The sequence below is a fragment of the Onychomys torridus genome, chromosome 7, assembly GCF_903995425.1.
Source record: "Onychomys torridus chromosome 7, mOncTor1.1, whole genome shotgun sequence".
Classification (NCBI taxonomy): domain Eukaryota; kingdom Metazoa; phylum Chordata; class Mammalia; order Rodentia; family Cricetidae; genus Onychomys; species Onychomys torridus.
This window is the reverse complement of record NC_050449.1, coordinates 64,177,187-64,193,445: the sequence shown is the minus strand read 5'-3', so window position 1 is coordinate 64,193,445 and position 16,259 is coordinate 64,177,187. Positions and strand designations below refer to the sequence as shown.

Below are 16,259 nucleotides of genomic sequence, written 5' to 3'. Positions count from 1 at the left end.
GCACTCGGGAGGCAGAGCCAGGTGGATCTCTGTGAGTTCAAGGCCAGCCTGGGCTACAGAGCAAGATCCAGGACAGGCTCCAAAGCTACAGAGAAACCCTGTCTTGAAAAAAACCAATATATATTCGAAAGAATAAAAGTTAGGACTCAAGAGATAGATAGTTCAGTGGTTAAGAGCACTGGCTGCTCTTGCCGAGGACCTAGGATCAGTTCCCAGCACCCATGTGGTGGCTCCCAGCTGCCTGTAACTCCAGTCCCAGGGATCTCATGCCCTCTTTTGGCCTCTGCGGGTACAGCATGCACAGAATACATGCAGGCAAAACACTCCCATACATTAAATTTTATTTTTTTAATTAATTAATTTATCTTTGTTTTTCCAGACAGGGTTTCTCTATGTAGTCCTGGCTGTCCTGAACCTTATTTTGTATAGTAAGCTGGCTTCAAACTCAGAGATCCACCTGTCTCTTGCTTCAGGAGTGCTGAGATGAAGAGTGTGCACCACCACATACAGCTTAACATAAAACATAGAGATTTTTAAAACTAGAAAAATATTAAAGAACAGAAAGCAATTTAAAATGATTCTACTTGTCTACTTTTGGAAAACAGAGAAAGAGCATGTGACTTTTACTTCAGTTCTATATGTAATGTGCTAGCTTCAGCAATATATATACTAAAATCGAAACAACAGAGATTAGCATGTTCCCTGCTATAGGATGCAGATCAAGTCATGATGTCAAATTATCATTAGGAAGACTCAGTTTACAACTATAACAACTGTCCAAGCAGAACAAGAATTTCAATAAAAGCAAAGTCTGAGGGCCAGTAAGATAGCTCGGCAGGTAAAAGCACTAGCCATACAAGCCTTGTCTGCGCTGGACCTCTGGAGCTTCATAAAGTCAGATGTGGTCCACATTTGTAATCCCAGCACTCCCAGGATGGGAGGCCAACACAGGAGACTCATCTGCAAGGTTATAGACCAGCCAGTTTGAAACAGATTCTGCCTCTCAACAAGGTGGGAGAGAACTAATTCCCAAAATGTACTTCTCTGACTTCCACACATACCATGGCATGTACAGGGTCCCTCTTTCCCTTCCCACATTCCTCTCTCCCATATACATGCATAAAAAATATTTTATTGGGCATGGTGACACACACCTTTAATCCCAGCACTGGGGAGACAGAGGTAGTTGGATCTCTGTGAGTTCCAGGCCAGCCTGGTCTACAAGTTGAGAAACCCTGTCTTGAAGGGGAAAAAAGAAGTTTCTAAGGCTAGTATCTACTTCTTTAGACAACTGATATTCACCTATAAAGAACAAACTAGAGAAAGATCTGGTGCAGGAAGCTAGTCTCTCAGTCACTCTAATTACCCAGTCGTGGCCACAACAGAAGGGTTCTCCATATGGACACCTGTCAGGAGCATCTCCTATAGGCTGGAGAGATGGCTCAGCAGTTAAGAGCACCATCTGCTCTTCCAAAGGACCAGTTCAATTCCCAGAACCCACATGGTGGCTAATAACTGTAACTCTAGTCCTAGGAGATCTGAAGTCCTCTTCTAGACTCCACAGGCATCAGACATAAAAGTGGTACTCAGATGTATACACAGGCAGGCAAAACACCCATACACATAAAAAATAATAAACATTAAATTAAAAAACAATAGCGTCTATCTCCAGTGCTTCAGAGTCTTCTAAAGACTGAACAGGAAGCTCCCACCAACTTTTACCTGAGCTCCGCTTCCTCTGTCAGAGATGACTCCTCTGTCTCCCTCTCGGCTTCCATAGCCCGAGGCACTACTGCGATTCGCAGGGGGTGCACCCCTCACACTGTGTCCTGAGACTTCTCTCCCAGATCGCTCTGGCCTTTCAACTCTGCTAACACAGAACAAGGATGATCAAAACCTCACTTCAATTTCTTACAAACAATGCACAGCACGCCGTGAGGAAGGAGCACGGAGCTACCTTGACTCCCGTTTGTCTGTGGACATGCTCCCTTCGCTTTTCCAGGAGGCTGGTCTAGAAGGATTGGGCCCGGCTTCTCGAGGGTGTCTAGGGTGAGCGACCTCAGGCCTGTCATGAAGGATTACTGCTCTTCTCTCGTCTCTCTCCCCTCGCACCTCTCGTCTGTCTGCTTCTCTAAGTTCATTCCTTGGTGGTGGAGGCTCGTTTCTTCTGGAATCACTGAAGTTTTTGGGGTACCTTTCAAAGCTTGGCTCTTCTCTTCGGGCTGCTGGTCTTGGTTTTTTTCCTTCACTCTGACCAACAAAGCGCTCCCGTCTACTGAGGAAAGAACAAATGCAGATCCTTAGAAGCGTTTACATGCAAAACTTCATTTGCATAACCCAGAATCATGAAATTTTCTTTTAGACCATTAGAAAAGCTCCACTAATAACTATAACAGTTTTCTTTGCAAATTGAGCTATGTCTAGCACAAAGGTTGGTTTCTTTTCCAAGAGAAATGATACCAGTCAAGTTCCTACCAGCCTATATGTTTCACTGTTCCTGACAGCCACAGCACATCCAAAATCAGCATTCCCCACTCACACTTGTTTTTAATTAACTTTTTAATTGGTTTTTATGAGGCAGAATGTCAAACTGCTGTGTAGCCCTGGTTGATTTCAACTCTTCAGCCCATACCTCCCAAGGACCCCATCCAATTGAAGATAAGAAGAGACTACCACTACCTCATCAGTGAGAACCAAAGCAAACATACAATTTGTTCTAAACATTCTATTTTGACTCAGCACTTCTTTAGTATCTTATAGAGAACCAGTTAGGAACAGCAAGGCTCCTGTCTCAGACGTCAGCATCTCAGTGAGTCCACTTACCTTTCAAAGGCCGAGGACTGCACGGAAGCAGTGTCCGGAAACCTGCTCCGCTCTCGGTGACTGAAGTCCAGGAACCTGCTCTGTTGACGATAGTCAGATCCATGGCCAAATCGTGCATCTGTATCTAGGGACAGCTTTTTGTTCTCACTCCAGTAAGGATCATCTCGCCTTGAAGAGAAAGGTTTGCTCATTTATACAAATTATTATTTTATGATAATCAAACAGCATTCACTTGGAATCATAGATACCATAGGGAACTATGGACAAAAAAGGCTACTAAACTCAAGATAGAACAGTGAGCTATGACAGGATTAACAGTTCTATCCTGTTGTCATAACTATGAAAAGAGAAAACTAGTTAAAAAACAGCTGCCTGCTTTTGTGTGTGTGGATGCTGAGGTGTTTGGGTGCATACCTGTGTGTGGAGAAAAGAGGTCAATGTGACTGACTTCCTCTGTCCCTCTCCATCTTATTTTTGGAGACAGGATTTCTCACTGAACCTGACGCTCACTGATTGAACTAATTTCAATTAGTTGGCCAGAGAGCTCAGGCCTGTCTGTGCTCTTCAGTGCTAAGATTACACGGGTGCCAGGTAGATAAACGCAGATATCGTGCTTGCTCAGCGACCATGCCCCTCAGCTAGTCCTCTCCAGTTTAAACTGCCCATCCTTACATCTTCCAATGGAAAAGTCAACACCAAACAGCATGTCATAATGGATTCTCACCATCCATTTCCAGTTCCCTTCTTTTTCCCTTCAAGTGCTGGGGATGAGCCAGGGCCTGGCTCATGCAAGGGAAGCCAGCACCCCATGTGAGCTACATCCTCAGCCCTCAGCTCCTGTGACCCTCTAAAGACAGCAGAGGTGAGACCTGAGCACCACACTGGGTCCTCTGCCTTCCATGTTAGCCACGACCTTCTCTTCAGAGCCGCAAGCATGTGCGTTCTAATTCTCTCACCCTAGCTCACTGAGAACAAGACAGCAAGCGAAGTCACTGAGGAAGGAAGAAAGCACTACCTATGGTCGACGTCACGCGGGCGTTTCAAGGAGTTCCTTTTCTCTTGTTCATAGCGCAGCTGCTGCTGTTGCCTTCTGAGTTCCTCTCTCTCTCGAGCAATCCGCTCAGCTTCCTTACGCCGCTCCTTCACATACATAGGAACGAAGCAGATACACAGTGAAGACGGACGGAAGGCAAGCGCCTCTGGGTTAAGAAAGCATCCTAGAGAAGCACCAGGCAGAGCTCACAACTGGGACAAATACATTAGATTTCAATCACCTAGACTACAGCTACGATGGGAGACAGTAAAATAACAGGCAGGGCCGAGTGGTACGAACTGGTGAGCATTTTGGGGGAGGTCAGACTTAGTTTGATAAAGTGACTTAAACAGAAGCACCTAAAAGGAATGGGAAAACTGGGTTCTTAATATGTCTGGAGAGAACTAAGTGCCGTAAGCCTGGGTGGCAACTATGCAGAGAGGCATTCTTCCTGCCAGCCTTGGGAATGACTCCCATGATAAGTAAGGAAGTACTTGTTATTTTCTAAGTCTGGGGTGGTGACAGAGCCTGGATCACAACTACTCTGGACTCAGTCCTATGCTCATATTATTAGGCTGCCATTATATTGCAGAGCTACAGGTTACTTGCAATTGATAAGGAAGTCACTATTCAACGTACTTTTAACTGGTGCCTAATTCGTCATCTGTCAGGGACACTTCAGTGCTCATTCTCATCTACAGGAGCTTTACAGTAAGTAAAGCAAACTGGAGGGCAAAAATCACAGGGTTTGCAAAGGTGAGTTGTTCAAGATGAAAAGATTTTCTGACTGCACCTGTTCAATACGAATGCGTTCCCTTTCCAAGCGTTCGCGTTCCATTCTCTCTCTCTCTAGTTTTTGCCTTTCAATTTCTAGGCGCTCTCTCTCTCTCTGTAAGCGTTCCCGTTCTTCCCGTTCACGAATTATTCTAATGCGTTCACGCTCTCGACGCTCTCTCTCTGCAATCTCTCTTCGTCTAACAAAAATCAGTATTTAGAAATACTTAAATTATGCTAGTATTGTGTAAAAAATAATAGCTTTGAATTTGAATTTTTCCTTGTGATTGGCAATTTTAAATTCCACATTAATCTTAGTAATTTTAATGTAATTGGAAAGAACGCAAAATAAAACTTTAAACATATTCCAGTCTTATCACTTATTTATGAGTGTCAACTAAGCAGCTAAATTTTACACACTATTTGCCTTCTAGATGATTTGGTTAAATGAAAATCCCACCATAATAAAAAAACAATAATTGACATTTTAAAATGTATATAAACTTATAAAACTACAATTTTTCTTTTGACTTTTTGTGATAGGGTCTCACTATGTAGCCCTGACTGGCCTTAAACTCACTATGTAGACCAGGCTAGCCTTAAACTTGTGGCAAACCTCTTGCTTCTGCCTCCAAGTACTGAGATTATAGGTGTGAGCCATCATAATCAGCTCAAAACTACAACTTTTATCAATTATTTTTGATAGAAATTTTCTAGTATCTACCATATGTCCTTATCTTCTTAAATAATGTATATACTTCATTCTGATGGCTTGGAATTATACTCACAAACACAATTATAGCAAGTATTATGTAACAGAATGGTGCCCTTAAGGGCCACTGTGGCTGTACACTGGTTTCTAACAGATAGTTCCAGGTAACATGCTTTTGAGTTAGAGTTAATTCAGGACAAATACATGCTAGACCTTGCATAGTGCTTCTTCACTTCCTGACACTCAGGAAGTCCACTTTTATATTTCTGCTCACTTGCGTATTTGCCTGTAGCAAGTCAATGTTCTCAATGGGTCAGGACTATTCCCATAGAAACTGATGTGGCATTTTACATGAACACAGCAGTCTGTTACTACCATTCAGTGGGTGGAGACCAAGAATTCTACAACACTTAATGATGCATGAACTGTCAGCAATTTTACAGAGCAAAGAACAGCTAATACTGTTGAAGCCCTTCCTATGCCACAGAGACAGCCATGCCTTGAGAAACAACAAAAACCTTTAAAAGGTAGCCTAGAATTTAACTGTTCTTACGAAGTGCTAAGCTTGTTTATTTGCTTTAGCACAGGGTTATGTATTAAATTCTTCAATGACACAACTCAAAATTTACCTTTTCTAAGGGGGCGGTGTTATACTTTTGCTGAGGGCTTTACCTAGAGTTGTTACCAGTGTTTCAGAAATCACGTCCAAATGCCCACACTTCTCCTGTTACATGACTCACCACTGTGACACACAAAATCGGTCTATGTCTGAAGCTTTCACACTCTCAGTGAGTCTAATAGGATACAAACATCTGACTAATTCAATGTCTCTTCTACACATTTATATCTGGAATATATATATGTATATATTTGTTACAAATCACTTCGTTTCATTTTAATATTACTGCTAAATCATCATGTTGGACTTTTCTGGACATTATAGGCAGATAGACTATACACCTTTCTTTCTCCAGGAGTGTGAAGAAGGCACACCTCACCAGTTTATTTTAAAGTATCACTGGGCTGGGTGCAGTGGTGCGTGCCTGTGGTTAGAGTTCAGCAGGAGACTGAGGCAAAAGGATCCCTTGAGCTCAGGAGTAAATGGTAAGCCTGAGCAACACAGGGAGATTTTCAAAATCAAATAGGCATTGGTTTGACAGGTCTGAGAGTCTGCCCTAGTAGCTCCCCACTTTTACTCTTCCCAAACCTGGTACTGACGAGCAGAGGCTAGGAGCTAGTGTTTAGGGGGTGAGTTTTGCAAGAATTATCTCCTTTAGCCACACACAGGCAATGGCTGTATTCCTAAGCTGCAGCTTTTGAAGTTCCTAAAACCTGAGACTGAGTAGATGAAATTCCAATAGTGACCTCTGTGCTGGACAGGTCTAACAGATTAAAAACACACTAAGAAATATTTCATGTGGCACCCAAAAATGGGTGTGTAGATATGAAATATTTCATGCTGGTTTGTTTATATTGACACTAAAAATGATCTGTTTTAATGAGGAGCAGGGACTGCATTAAAACTCAGAAAGCAACTGAGCCTCCACGTGGGAACCTTGCAGGTTTCCCGTGACAGTACTTCAACACTAGCTTCCTCGGACACTATCTGGAATCATCTTCTCCCTTAAGACATGATTTTTATGGCAGCATCTTTGGAATAGAGGAAAGAGCACTGGACTTGGAGTCAGACTTGGATCTGAGTCCCGACTCTGCCACTCATTAGACACATGGCATTGGAAGAGTCATTTAGCCTCTCCAGGCCTATATTTTAGTATTAAATAGTGGGCTTAATCAGCTTTACAGAATTGAGTTGGAGATAACAGATGAAAAAGGATTGTGCAAACCGTGGAGTGCTATGCAAACTTAAGAAATCACTAGGCCATACCTTCACTTCCTGAGAATGACCACTGAGTCTTCTGGGGATACAACCTCTAGCAGGCTGGATTAGAGCTAAAGACGCACACTACAGACAGGGGTCAAACTGCCCTCCTACCTTCTGAGTTCCACTGCTCGTCTCAGTCTTTCAAAACGAACTAAATGTTCCCTCAGTCTCTGTTCCTTCATCTTTTCAAAAGGCAAGATCTCTTTCCTTCTGTAGTCTTTGTCTCTTTTTTTATCTAGGCTAGCCCTCTCCTTTTCTTTGCTTCTTCCATGAACCTACAGAAGAAAAACCGTAACAGGATTAGAAGTTAAAATAATCTGAGGTCATTTGTTTTTGGCTTTCGATGGTCACTTAAAAAGTCCAAATGAGGGCTGAGAGGTGGCTCAGAGGTCTCCGTGGGTAAGAGCGTTACTGCACTTCCATGGGACCCAATCTTCTGTGTGTGTATGTGGGGGTGTCCTGCATGCATGAGGTACACATAAGCTCACGTGGGTTCAAACATATACACATCGATTTAAAACAACAACAACCAAAATGTTTTCTAAAGTCCAAATAACTAGTAATATTTCCTTTTAAAAACTTAACTTGAACTATGTCTTTCAAAGTGGTTTTGAGATAAGAGCTTTCTTATCTTTTGAAAAGAGACTTACTTTCTCATATCTGCCCCTTCTTGATGGCCTACAATGATCTCCCTTGGTTTGGTTTAGTATCACCATATGTCCTGGACTCTTTGAACCTAAAAAAAGAAATACTTTAGATGAACAAAATATTATTGAAAAGGACCATAAATAAATAAAATTGATTTTTTGCCTGATGCAAATAAAAAATATTCTACATAAATGCAAAAAAAAAAATCAAAATTATTTAATCTGTTAACAAAATACTTTCAATGATGCCAAGAGATCCTAATTCAATAAGATACTGAAAGTCAGTGGCCACTGCTCAAATTTTTTGTTGTTTTGTTTCGTTTTTGCTACATTCCAAACCCAAGTCAGTTAGGATTTAAGGATATAATCAGGGAGCTTGCCTAGAAGAACATGACCTTGTAGTAGGAAAGAAGACAGGTGGTTTAAACCCCTTTGCACTCCTGGCTCTATCAACATCTGAAAAGCAGTCCCTTCTGACTACAGAGCAAGCAGTGCGCACCGCGGAGGGCCGGCGCACAGGACGTACTTATCCGCCGCTTCTCCTCACTTTTTTTCGGCGGCTCTGGCGGCTGCCCACTGGAACCGCTGTCGGTCCTCTCCTCTTTCTCCGTTTTCTTAGTGTCTCTGCCGTCCTTTCTTTCCGATTTCTCAGACGACCTTTTCTCCTCTTTTTTGACAGAGGCTTGTGTCCTGACCATACCATCCAAGACAAGAGAACAGAGTAACTAACTACTCCGGCCCCGGCGCAGGCGGCCTGTCTACAGAAAGCGGGCGAGGCTGGCCCTTACTTGGCACTGCGGTCACTGGCGGTCCTTTTATCGCCAGCGCCCCTCCCGCTGCTCTTCTCATCGCTCTCTTTCTTCATCTCCTTCTTGGAAGGGTCGCCTCTGACCTGAAAAGTTTAAACAAAAATACACGGGTGTTCTGTTGTTTGTTTTTGTTTGTTTGTTTTTTGAGACAGGGTTTCTCTGTGTAGCTTTGTGCCTTTCCTGGAACTCACTCTGTAGCCCAGGCTGGCCTTGAACTCACAGAGATCCACCTGCCTCTGCCTCCCGAGTGCTGGGATTACAGGCGTGAGCCACCACTGCCCAGCGATAGATGGTTTTAACATTCATAAGCTTTAAAGTTGCATTATCTAAATGGTGTTGAGCTGGGCATAGCCACACATGCATGTAATCCTAGCACTTGTGAGGCAGATACAGAATGATTGTAAGTTTGGGGACAGCCACGGCAGGTTTGGAACTCACGACGTAGCCCATAGTGGTCTTGATTTTTCCGCCTTTGCCTCCCAAATTCTGGGATTATAGCCATGCACCACCATTCACAACAGAGACATTTTTAGACTGAGACTAGAGGTTGACTATTCTTATCTGAGATACTTGGGCTAAGACTGTTTCACATTTTAGGCTTCAGATATCTGCATCCACTTTCCCTGATGAACATTTTAACTAAAAACTCTGAAATGCACCAAAATCAAAATTTTTGACCACTGATGACACTCAAAAAGTTTGAGATTTTAGATTTTCAGATCAGCCCTCTTGTTAATCTCCCTCTTTATAAACAGTTAGTCACACTTACTTTCTCCACAGAAATCAGTTGTCCATGCAGCTCTGTGCGATGGAGATGTGCAATACATCTGGACACTTCTGTGCTTGAAGACATAGTTACAATGCCATAGCATTTTGCCCCAGGACTTCGAGCATTTGTAACTACCTTTGCACTTAAAACCTATAAAATTAGATAACACTTCAGAATAGTACAGCTGGACACATTCCTAAATAGATCAGACTCAGCACTGAGAAGGCTCATATTAAAGGGGGGTGGAGATGCGTTCTGGGTGTAATCCCATCCTCTCATGTTTTTATGTACTTAAAACATTAAAGGGAATTATTTATCTAATCCTCTACCCAAATACACAGCCCAAACAAGCTTCATCAATAAAACAAATAGTACAAAATTAACACACAGAGAGAAATTGGATTTGGACCAGTTTTCTCATGGTAGGCATACCTGAATCTCTTAAGAGAAAACTATGGACATGTCTGTAAATAGTTTACAGAAGTCTTAAACGCTTTCCTTTGAGTCACTTTAAATTTTAAAAATGAGTAAAGAGAAAAGAATAGGCCAGGATTAAGATGTCTTTAATCCCAGCACTTGGGAGACAGAGGCAGGCAGATCTTTGTAAATTTGAGGCCAGCCTGGTCTACACAGTGAGTTCCAGGACAGCCAGGGGCTACACAGAGAAACCCGGTCTTGGAAAAACAAAACACAGAGAGAAAGAGAAGAAAAAAAGGTGCCTAGGCCACAAAAGCTGTAAGGTAATCAGTATCTAACTGACCATTCAATTCTGGAGAATGACTAAGAATGAGAGGAACAGCAAGGCTAGTCCAGGGCTGTAAAGGGAACAAAGACATGATGGCAGGAGGCAGGAAGGGAACTTGACAGTGTTTAGTGAAGGCTGTTGGAAGCTGTAAGGCTTCATGTAAGCTTTAAGAAAAGCTGCTTTGCCGTACAGAAACTGGAGCCCACAGTCTCCTCATCATGTACACCTATTCTCATGCAGTGTATATTCTGACAAGTGCCAACATTAAAGCACTGTTTTGCGTCTCTAAAAGCACGTTACTGAAACAGAACACCACATATGCTACAGTTGACTATGGGACTATCATTCTGATACCCAATACTGGTTATTAATTTAATAAGCATTTAAAACCTACCATGTGCACACAAAGTAGGATAACAGCAGAGCGAGTTAAAAAAGTGTATATTTGGAAATGAAAATTTAAGTAGACACTTTTAAACTTGAAAAAAGTGACTGCATTAGATGCAGGCCAACAGCAGCACACAGCACTAGCTACTGGCCGAGTGTTCTATAACCGCTCTCTATTGTTAGGGAGCCTACTAGTGGCACACACTTTTCCTAATGGATCAATACCCTTTCAAACACACACACACACACACACACACACACACACACACACACACACACACATGCAGCATTAATGCTACAGAAACCTGTTTTAATAACTTTAGAGGCTTTTACTTCTTAAAATAGAAAGTCGTTTCAGCAAAGTAGGTTCTTGCAGGTGTCAGCAAACACTGAGAATGGTGGTCCCATGATCAGCAATAACACAGCTACTTTTACATTTCTTTCGTTAGTGGATGAGAACCTCCACAAGAGGATATCTGTTTCCTCTGCAGTTTACATATTCTACTACCTAATTCCAGCTACTTATATTTTCTGGATGACCAAACAGTCTCAGCGTCTTCTAGATCCTTTGTATCATGATGAATACAACTTGGCTTAAATGAATATAGGACTTGGAACTCATTATAACCCAAAGCTCAGAGATACAAAGACAGAGACTACAGGGCTAGAGAGATGGCTCGGCTGTTGGCAGCACTTGCTATTCTTGCAGAGGACCCAGGTTCAATTCACAGCATCCACATGACAGCTCACAACTTTCCCAACTCCACTTTTCAAGGACCTCCTCTGACCTCCAGAGGCACCAGGCACACACCTGGTGCACACACATCACGAAAGCAAAACACTCATACACATGAAATAAATCTAAATTTTAAGTAAATAATTAGTAAAGTAAATATAAATAAGTAAATCTAAAAACTTACAAAGTATGACCTATAGAATATATTTATGTAATTATTTGACTACTAAGGAGACTGAAAGAACGTACCTTTCCGTATTTGCCGAAGAGGTTCTTTAAATCAGCAGCTTTGGTGTTAGACGACAGTCCACTGACCCAGATATTCCTGGTGGAGCCTCCACTGCTGCCCCCAGCACTGCCTGTGCTCCCTAGAGTGACGGATCCAACACCAGAAGCTGAAGGGCCTGCAGTGACTTACAAGGCTCACAGGTGTCCATTCTGAAATCCCTTCTCACTTCAGTGTTAATAGCCTAACATTACATTACCTAAAAATCTTACAAATTTACCATTATAAAAGTCAATCAGAGCAAAGAGAGAATAAATCTGAATGTTCATAAACTTCCTGGTACTTGAGTTTTAAAACAAAATGGGTGAAAATTCCACTACATTTTGGACATTTTCTAGCAAATGTTAATAAGCTGTCGTCACACCATTACACTGAACTAGATGCCTGGAAGCAGTTCTGTAGCAACAAGAGGCTACTCCAGTGTTGGATATCTGTCAGGACCCTGAAGGATCTCAGAAGCAGGAATGCAAACAGGACAGATCCAGAGTTGGAACAAACATTTTAATAATTCATTTTCATTTTCTTTTCTTCCTTTTTTGAGTAGGGGTTTCTCTGTGTAGCCCTGGCTGACCTAGAACTCACTATGTAGACCAGGCTGGCCTCGAACTCAGAGATCTGCCTGCCTTTGCCACCCGAGTGCTGGGATTAAAGGCGTGCGCCACCACACACAGCCACCTTCATTTTCTACTAGAGAAAGATTAGGAGAAAATGGGAATTACATGAGGTTGGGTAACTTGAAACCTAAATAAGAAAACCACCTTCTAAAACAATTGCTAGAGGAAGATTAGGGACCTTAAACTATCTTAGACTAGGGAAATGCTCACGGCTTGTTTCTGAACTGCTTCCACACAGATATGAGCACACCCAAGTACAGGAAGCACACAAGCTAGTCAGTGTCCGCAACGCTTTCTTCCTCTAGTGCTGTGATGCAGAAAACCCTTCCTAAAATGCCAAACTGTATCACATTTACAAGAAGCAGAAAAAGTAAACATTTCTGAAGTGCTTTCAAGTCACAGGAGATAAATGCCAACCTCTGGAAAGCTGTCCAGTTCAGGCTTTTAACAATACAAATGACTCAAACTATAATACCAACAATTAATGCTTTTCCTAGTTTTGAGGGCAGTCATCAAAATGTTTTACTTTATGACATGCAACTTAGAAATTGTGTATCTACATGTAACTAGCGATAGTTGGGCCTACGTACTTATCTAATTATAGGAAAAAGTTTTGAATAACAGGACAGAAGGCACCACTTAACCAAAATTACCAAGTTTCTCAATTTAAAGGATAAACCTTTTCTTACCCATTAACCCAAACAGTAAAAGACAGGGGTTTTACAAGTAGAATTACTGAATCGGGTCAATAATTACTTCAAACTATTAAACATACCAATGAAACACAAATCAAAGCAATGTGCCAGGCAGTGGTGGTGCACACCTTTAATCCCAGCACTTGGGAAGCAGAGGCAGGCAGATCTCTGTGAGTTCAAGACCAGTCTGGTCTACAAAGCAAGTTCCAGAACAGCCAGGGCTGTTACAGAGAAACCCTGTCTCAAAAAACCACAAGAACACACTAAAGCCACAGCAATGCACGAAATCCTTTGATACTCTGGAGAGCTGTGGGATTTGTTAGTACCCAAGTGCAGTACATGCTCCTTTAGGACATTCTCTCAGAAACAAAGGCTCTTCAGCCATCACAGTGGAGGCACAGGAAGAAGCCAGATTGCCCATGGGCACAAGACAACCAGCTAGCCCCAAGCATCAAGAAACAATAAAATAAGCTCCCTAGGGGGATATGGGGGTGGGGATATGCTCAAGGAACTACATACACTTGTAGGATTCTTATGTAACATACAACCATGTACAACTATGTGATAAATATACAATGAAAATTTTTTATCGTTCCTTAGATCTTATAGGAATTGAACATAAAATTATTTCCCTACCTAAGACAACTATCAGCACAAAATATGTCAATTGAAAGTGAACTTTGAAACATTTAAATACTATACACTTGCTATGTTAACGTAAGTATATCCTAATTTAAAGAATGAAGTACTACCATATGTTAGGCTGCTTTTCTTCTAAATAGTAGATTCCACAAATATACACAATATATTCATGATACAAGTTTCATCCTAGACAGAATAGGGAAATGGATGTGGTCAGGTCTGAAGTTTCAAACTCACTGCAACTAAAATTAATTCTCCAATCTCTCATGCTCATATGAGTTTACAAAGTAACTAAAGGATAATGTTTTAATGGCAGGGTTTGCTGTAACTCTTTAATGCCACCAGTTAAAGATTATCAAAACGTCTCAACAGAGTTCTAAAGACTAAATGTCAAAGGGAACACAGACAACTAACACTTTTGGTGGCAAGTATGTGATGTTATCATGGAATAAGTAGAAAAAGTATCCATTACCTTTGTCATCTTTAGATGATGTCTTGCTGTCTTTAGATTCCTTTGAAGAGCTAAAGAGGCAAATCACCAGAAGAAAATTGAAAACAAAAAACAAAACAAAAACCAAACAGCTTGATATTGACAGCATAGCAAACACGGGTTCTACTCATAAACATGGATAACTCCAAAGGCCTATGTTAGGCTACTTGAACAAATGGCTCTCTTAGGATTCTTGCACTGATTTTGCCCAAGATGCCTGAAGATCTAGATTTTCTGACAATTCTATTCAGTGGATATATGGCCATCTTCTCCAGATTTCAGGACTGGGACTTGACTTCATTTTGTGTTCTTAGAACTGAGAGTTGCTCATTAACCACCATCACAAGGGTTTTAAAAAATAAAACACAAAAATTGTCAATTTGATCAAAACAAAAAGAAAACAAAAACAAAAAATAACCAAAAAAATAAAAAAAAAACAAATATATGCTGACAATTCGACAATGCACTCAGTAGGACACACTGCATATCATGAAGATCTTCAATTTTTTTAAAGTAACTTATGACGGTCAAAAATATTCTAGGCAGGATCATAAGACACTAATTATTGTACATGGTCTTGAAGCCACCCCCTTAATGTAGCGTGATCTTATTGAATGCTGGAATTTCAGTATCGTAAAGAACTGACATAGAAAAACAAACCTCTTTGCTTGACCAGAGGCCCCAGTAGACGAGGGCCCTTTCTTCAAAGTATCCTTTTCTTTGTCTCCAGATTCTGCTTTCTTAGAACTTTCTCTGGCTTCCTTCTCGACAGGATCACCCTTCACGGAGTCTTCCTTCTTACCATCCTTATGGTTGGGATTCATCTCATAATCCTTGCTTTCCTTCTCCGGGCTCTGTGCAATGGCGTCCTGCCCATCTTTTGGCTTACTTGCTTCAGAATCTGTAATTTTCACATTTTTACCTGTTTCTAGGAGGTCATCACCATCAAAATCCAGAGTGATGGCATCTTCAGCCTGGATTGTGACCGAGATGTTGTCATCCTCAGCTTCTTTCCCAGTCGCATTAGCTTCCATCATCTCTTCCTGAGCTGTGTGATCAGCCTCAGCTAGGCTCCCTTCTGAAGGAAGAGGTTTAGATACTTCTTGTGTGCCATCACCAGAACCTGCTATATCTAAGAGGATTTAACAGGAATAAATATGGCAAAACAAGAAGTTTAAACAATTTCACATTCATAAGCTAGAATAGGACCTAGAAAATATAAAGCCAGTCATTAGCACTGATGGAGGGTTAGGGGGAACACAAGGGATCAACTAACATACACAATCCTTTACCTAAGATCACTTATTCTTCAGGGGAAAAAAATGATCTCTACATACAAACATCAAAACAACAACAGTGAGAAAATGGATCCATCCTTAAGATGCGTCTCTTCATTTCTGCTTTTAAGTTATTGGTATCTGAATTGTTTTCCTCCATGGTAGAGTGGCAGATGTGCAGGTTTGTTCTTATTCAATGTTCGGCTCATCTTGGGATCTAATCCTTATGACCTTGGGAGCTCCTTGGTGACTTCTTGGAAGGTCACAGTCTGGTCTTCAGAGTATCTCCAAGCCCGGTCTTTTTCACTCTTCAGTCCCTGGGCAGTCCAGAACCGAATGCAACACCGCTGCAGAAGACTCCAAAGATGCTCCTCCTGGCCATCTAGCAAAGCGGCTGCTTGCTATCTGCTATCCTGTCCAGGTGGTCTGCAGTGACTGTTTGCAAAGATATCTTGCATTCCCACAGGGAGAAAGGCCTCAGGTATGTGAGATGTTTCAGTCAGTAGCTTTATTCCATCATAGCTTCTGGGCTTTTTATTCTGCCTGGCTGAGGAGCCTGCTCCATGTCCTTTCTAGTCCAAGTAGGATAATGTGACTTCTGTCCGAGAATTCAACCTCATAGTGACCACAAGTATTGCTATGGTTGTCCCTGTGATTGTATTGGGTAAGATAGTTCTCCCAAGCCACTACACATGTCAGAAAATCATAGGAAAGTTGCTCTAAAGTAGCAAACAAAAGCCAGTTTCCTGGTCATTCACCATTCTTTGCATTGGTGCATAATTTATTGAGTCATAAACTAAGACTCGAATAAGCACGTATGAGTTACTGCAGTGTCAGGTTCTAAAGACGGAATCTACTTACCTTATGTTACAAGTTATTGTTAAAAGAAAACTAAATCTACAGTGAAAAACAGTATCATTCACTACAGTAACTGATAT

At 41.6% G+C, this 16,259-nt stretch overlaps 1 protein-coding gene across 7 annotated transcripts in view; it reads right to left on the bottom strand.

Annotated features, from left to right (window-relative positions):
• Sltm (SAFB like transcription modulator) overlaps positions 1-16,259 on the bottom strand; it is a 47,998-nt gene that overhangs the window by 4,439 nt on the left and 27,300 nt on the right. The window contains exons 7-19 of one of the 7 annotated variants that reach the window (XM_036191888.1): positions 14,705-15,176; positions 14,027-14,076; positions 11,567-11,685; positions 9,450-9,599; positions 8,660-8,763; positions 8,398-8,561; positions 7,875-7,960; positions 7,336-7,499; positions 4,650-4,830; positions 3,839-3,963; positions 2,824-2,991; positions 1,958-2,272; positions 1,723-1,867 (exon numbers count right to left, since the gene is read on the bottom strand). In XM_036191888.1, the coding sequence (XP_036047781.1) occupies positions 1,723-1,867; positions 1,958-2,272; positions 2,824-2,991; positions 3,839-3,963; positions 4,650-4,830; positions 7,336-7,499; positions 7,875-7,960; positions 8,398-8,561; positions 8,660-8,763; positions 9,450-9,599; positions 11,567-11,685; positions 14,027-14,076; positions 14,705-15,176 (2,243 nt within the window). Of the gene's footprint in view, positions 1-1,722; positions 1,871-1,957; positions 2,276-2,823; positions 2,992-3,838; positions 3,964-4,649; positions 4,831-7,335; positions 7,500-7,874; positions 7,961-8,397; positions 8,562-8,659; positions 8,764-9,449; positions 9,600-11,566; positions 11,686-14,026; positions 14,077-14,704; positions 15,177-16,259 lie in introns of all 7 variants that reach the window. The other 6 variants (XM_036191891.1, XM_036191887.1, XM_036191885.1 and 3 more) reach the window with 6 other exon arrangements.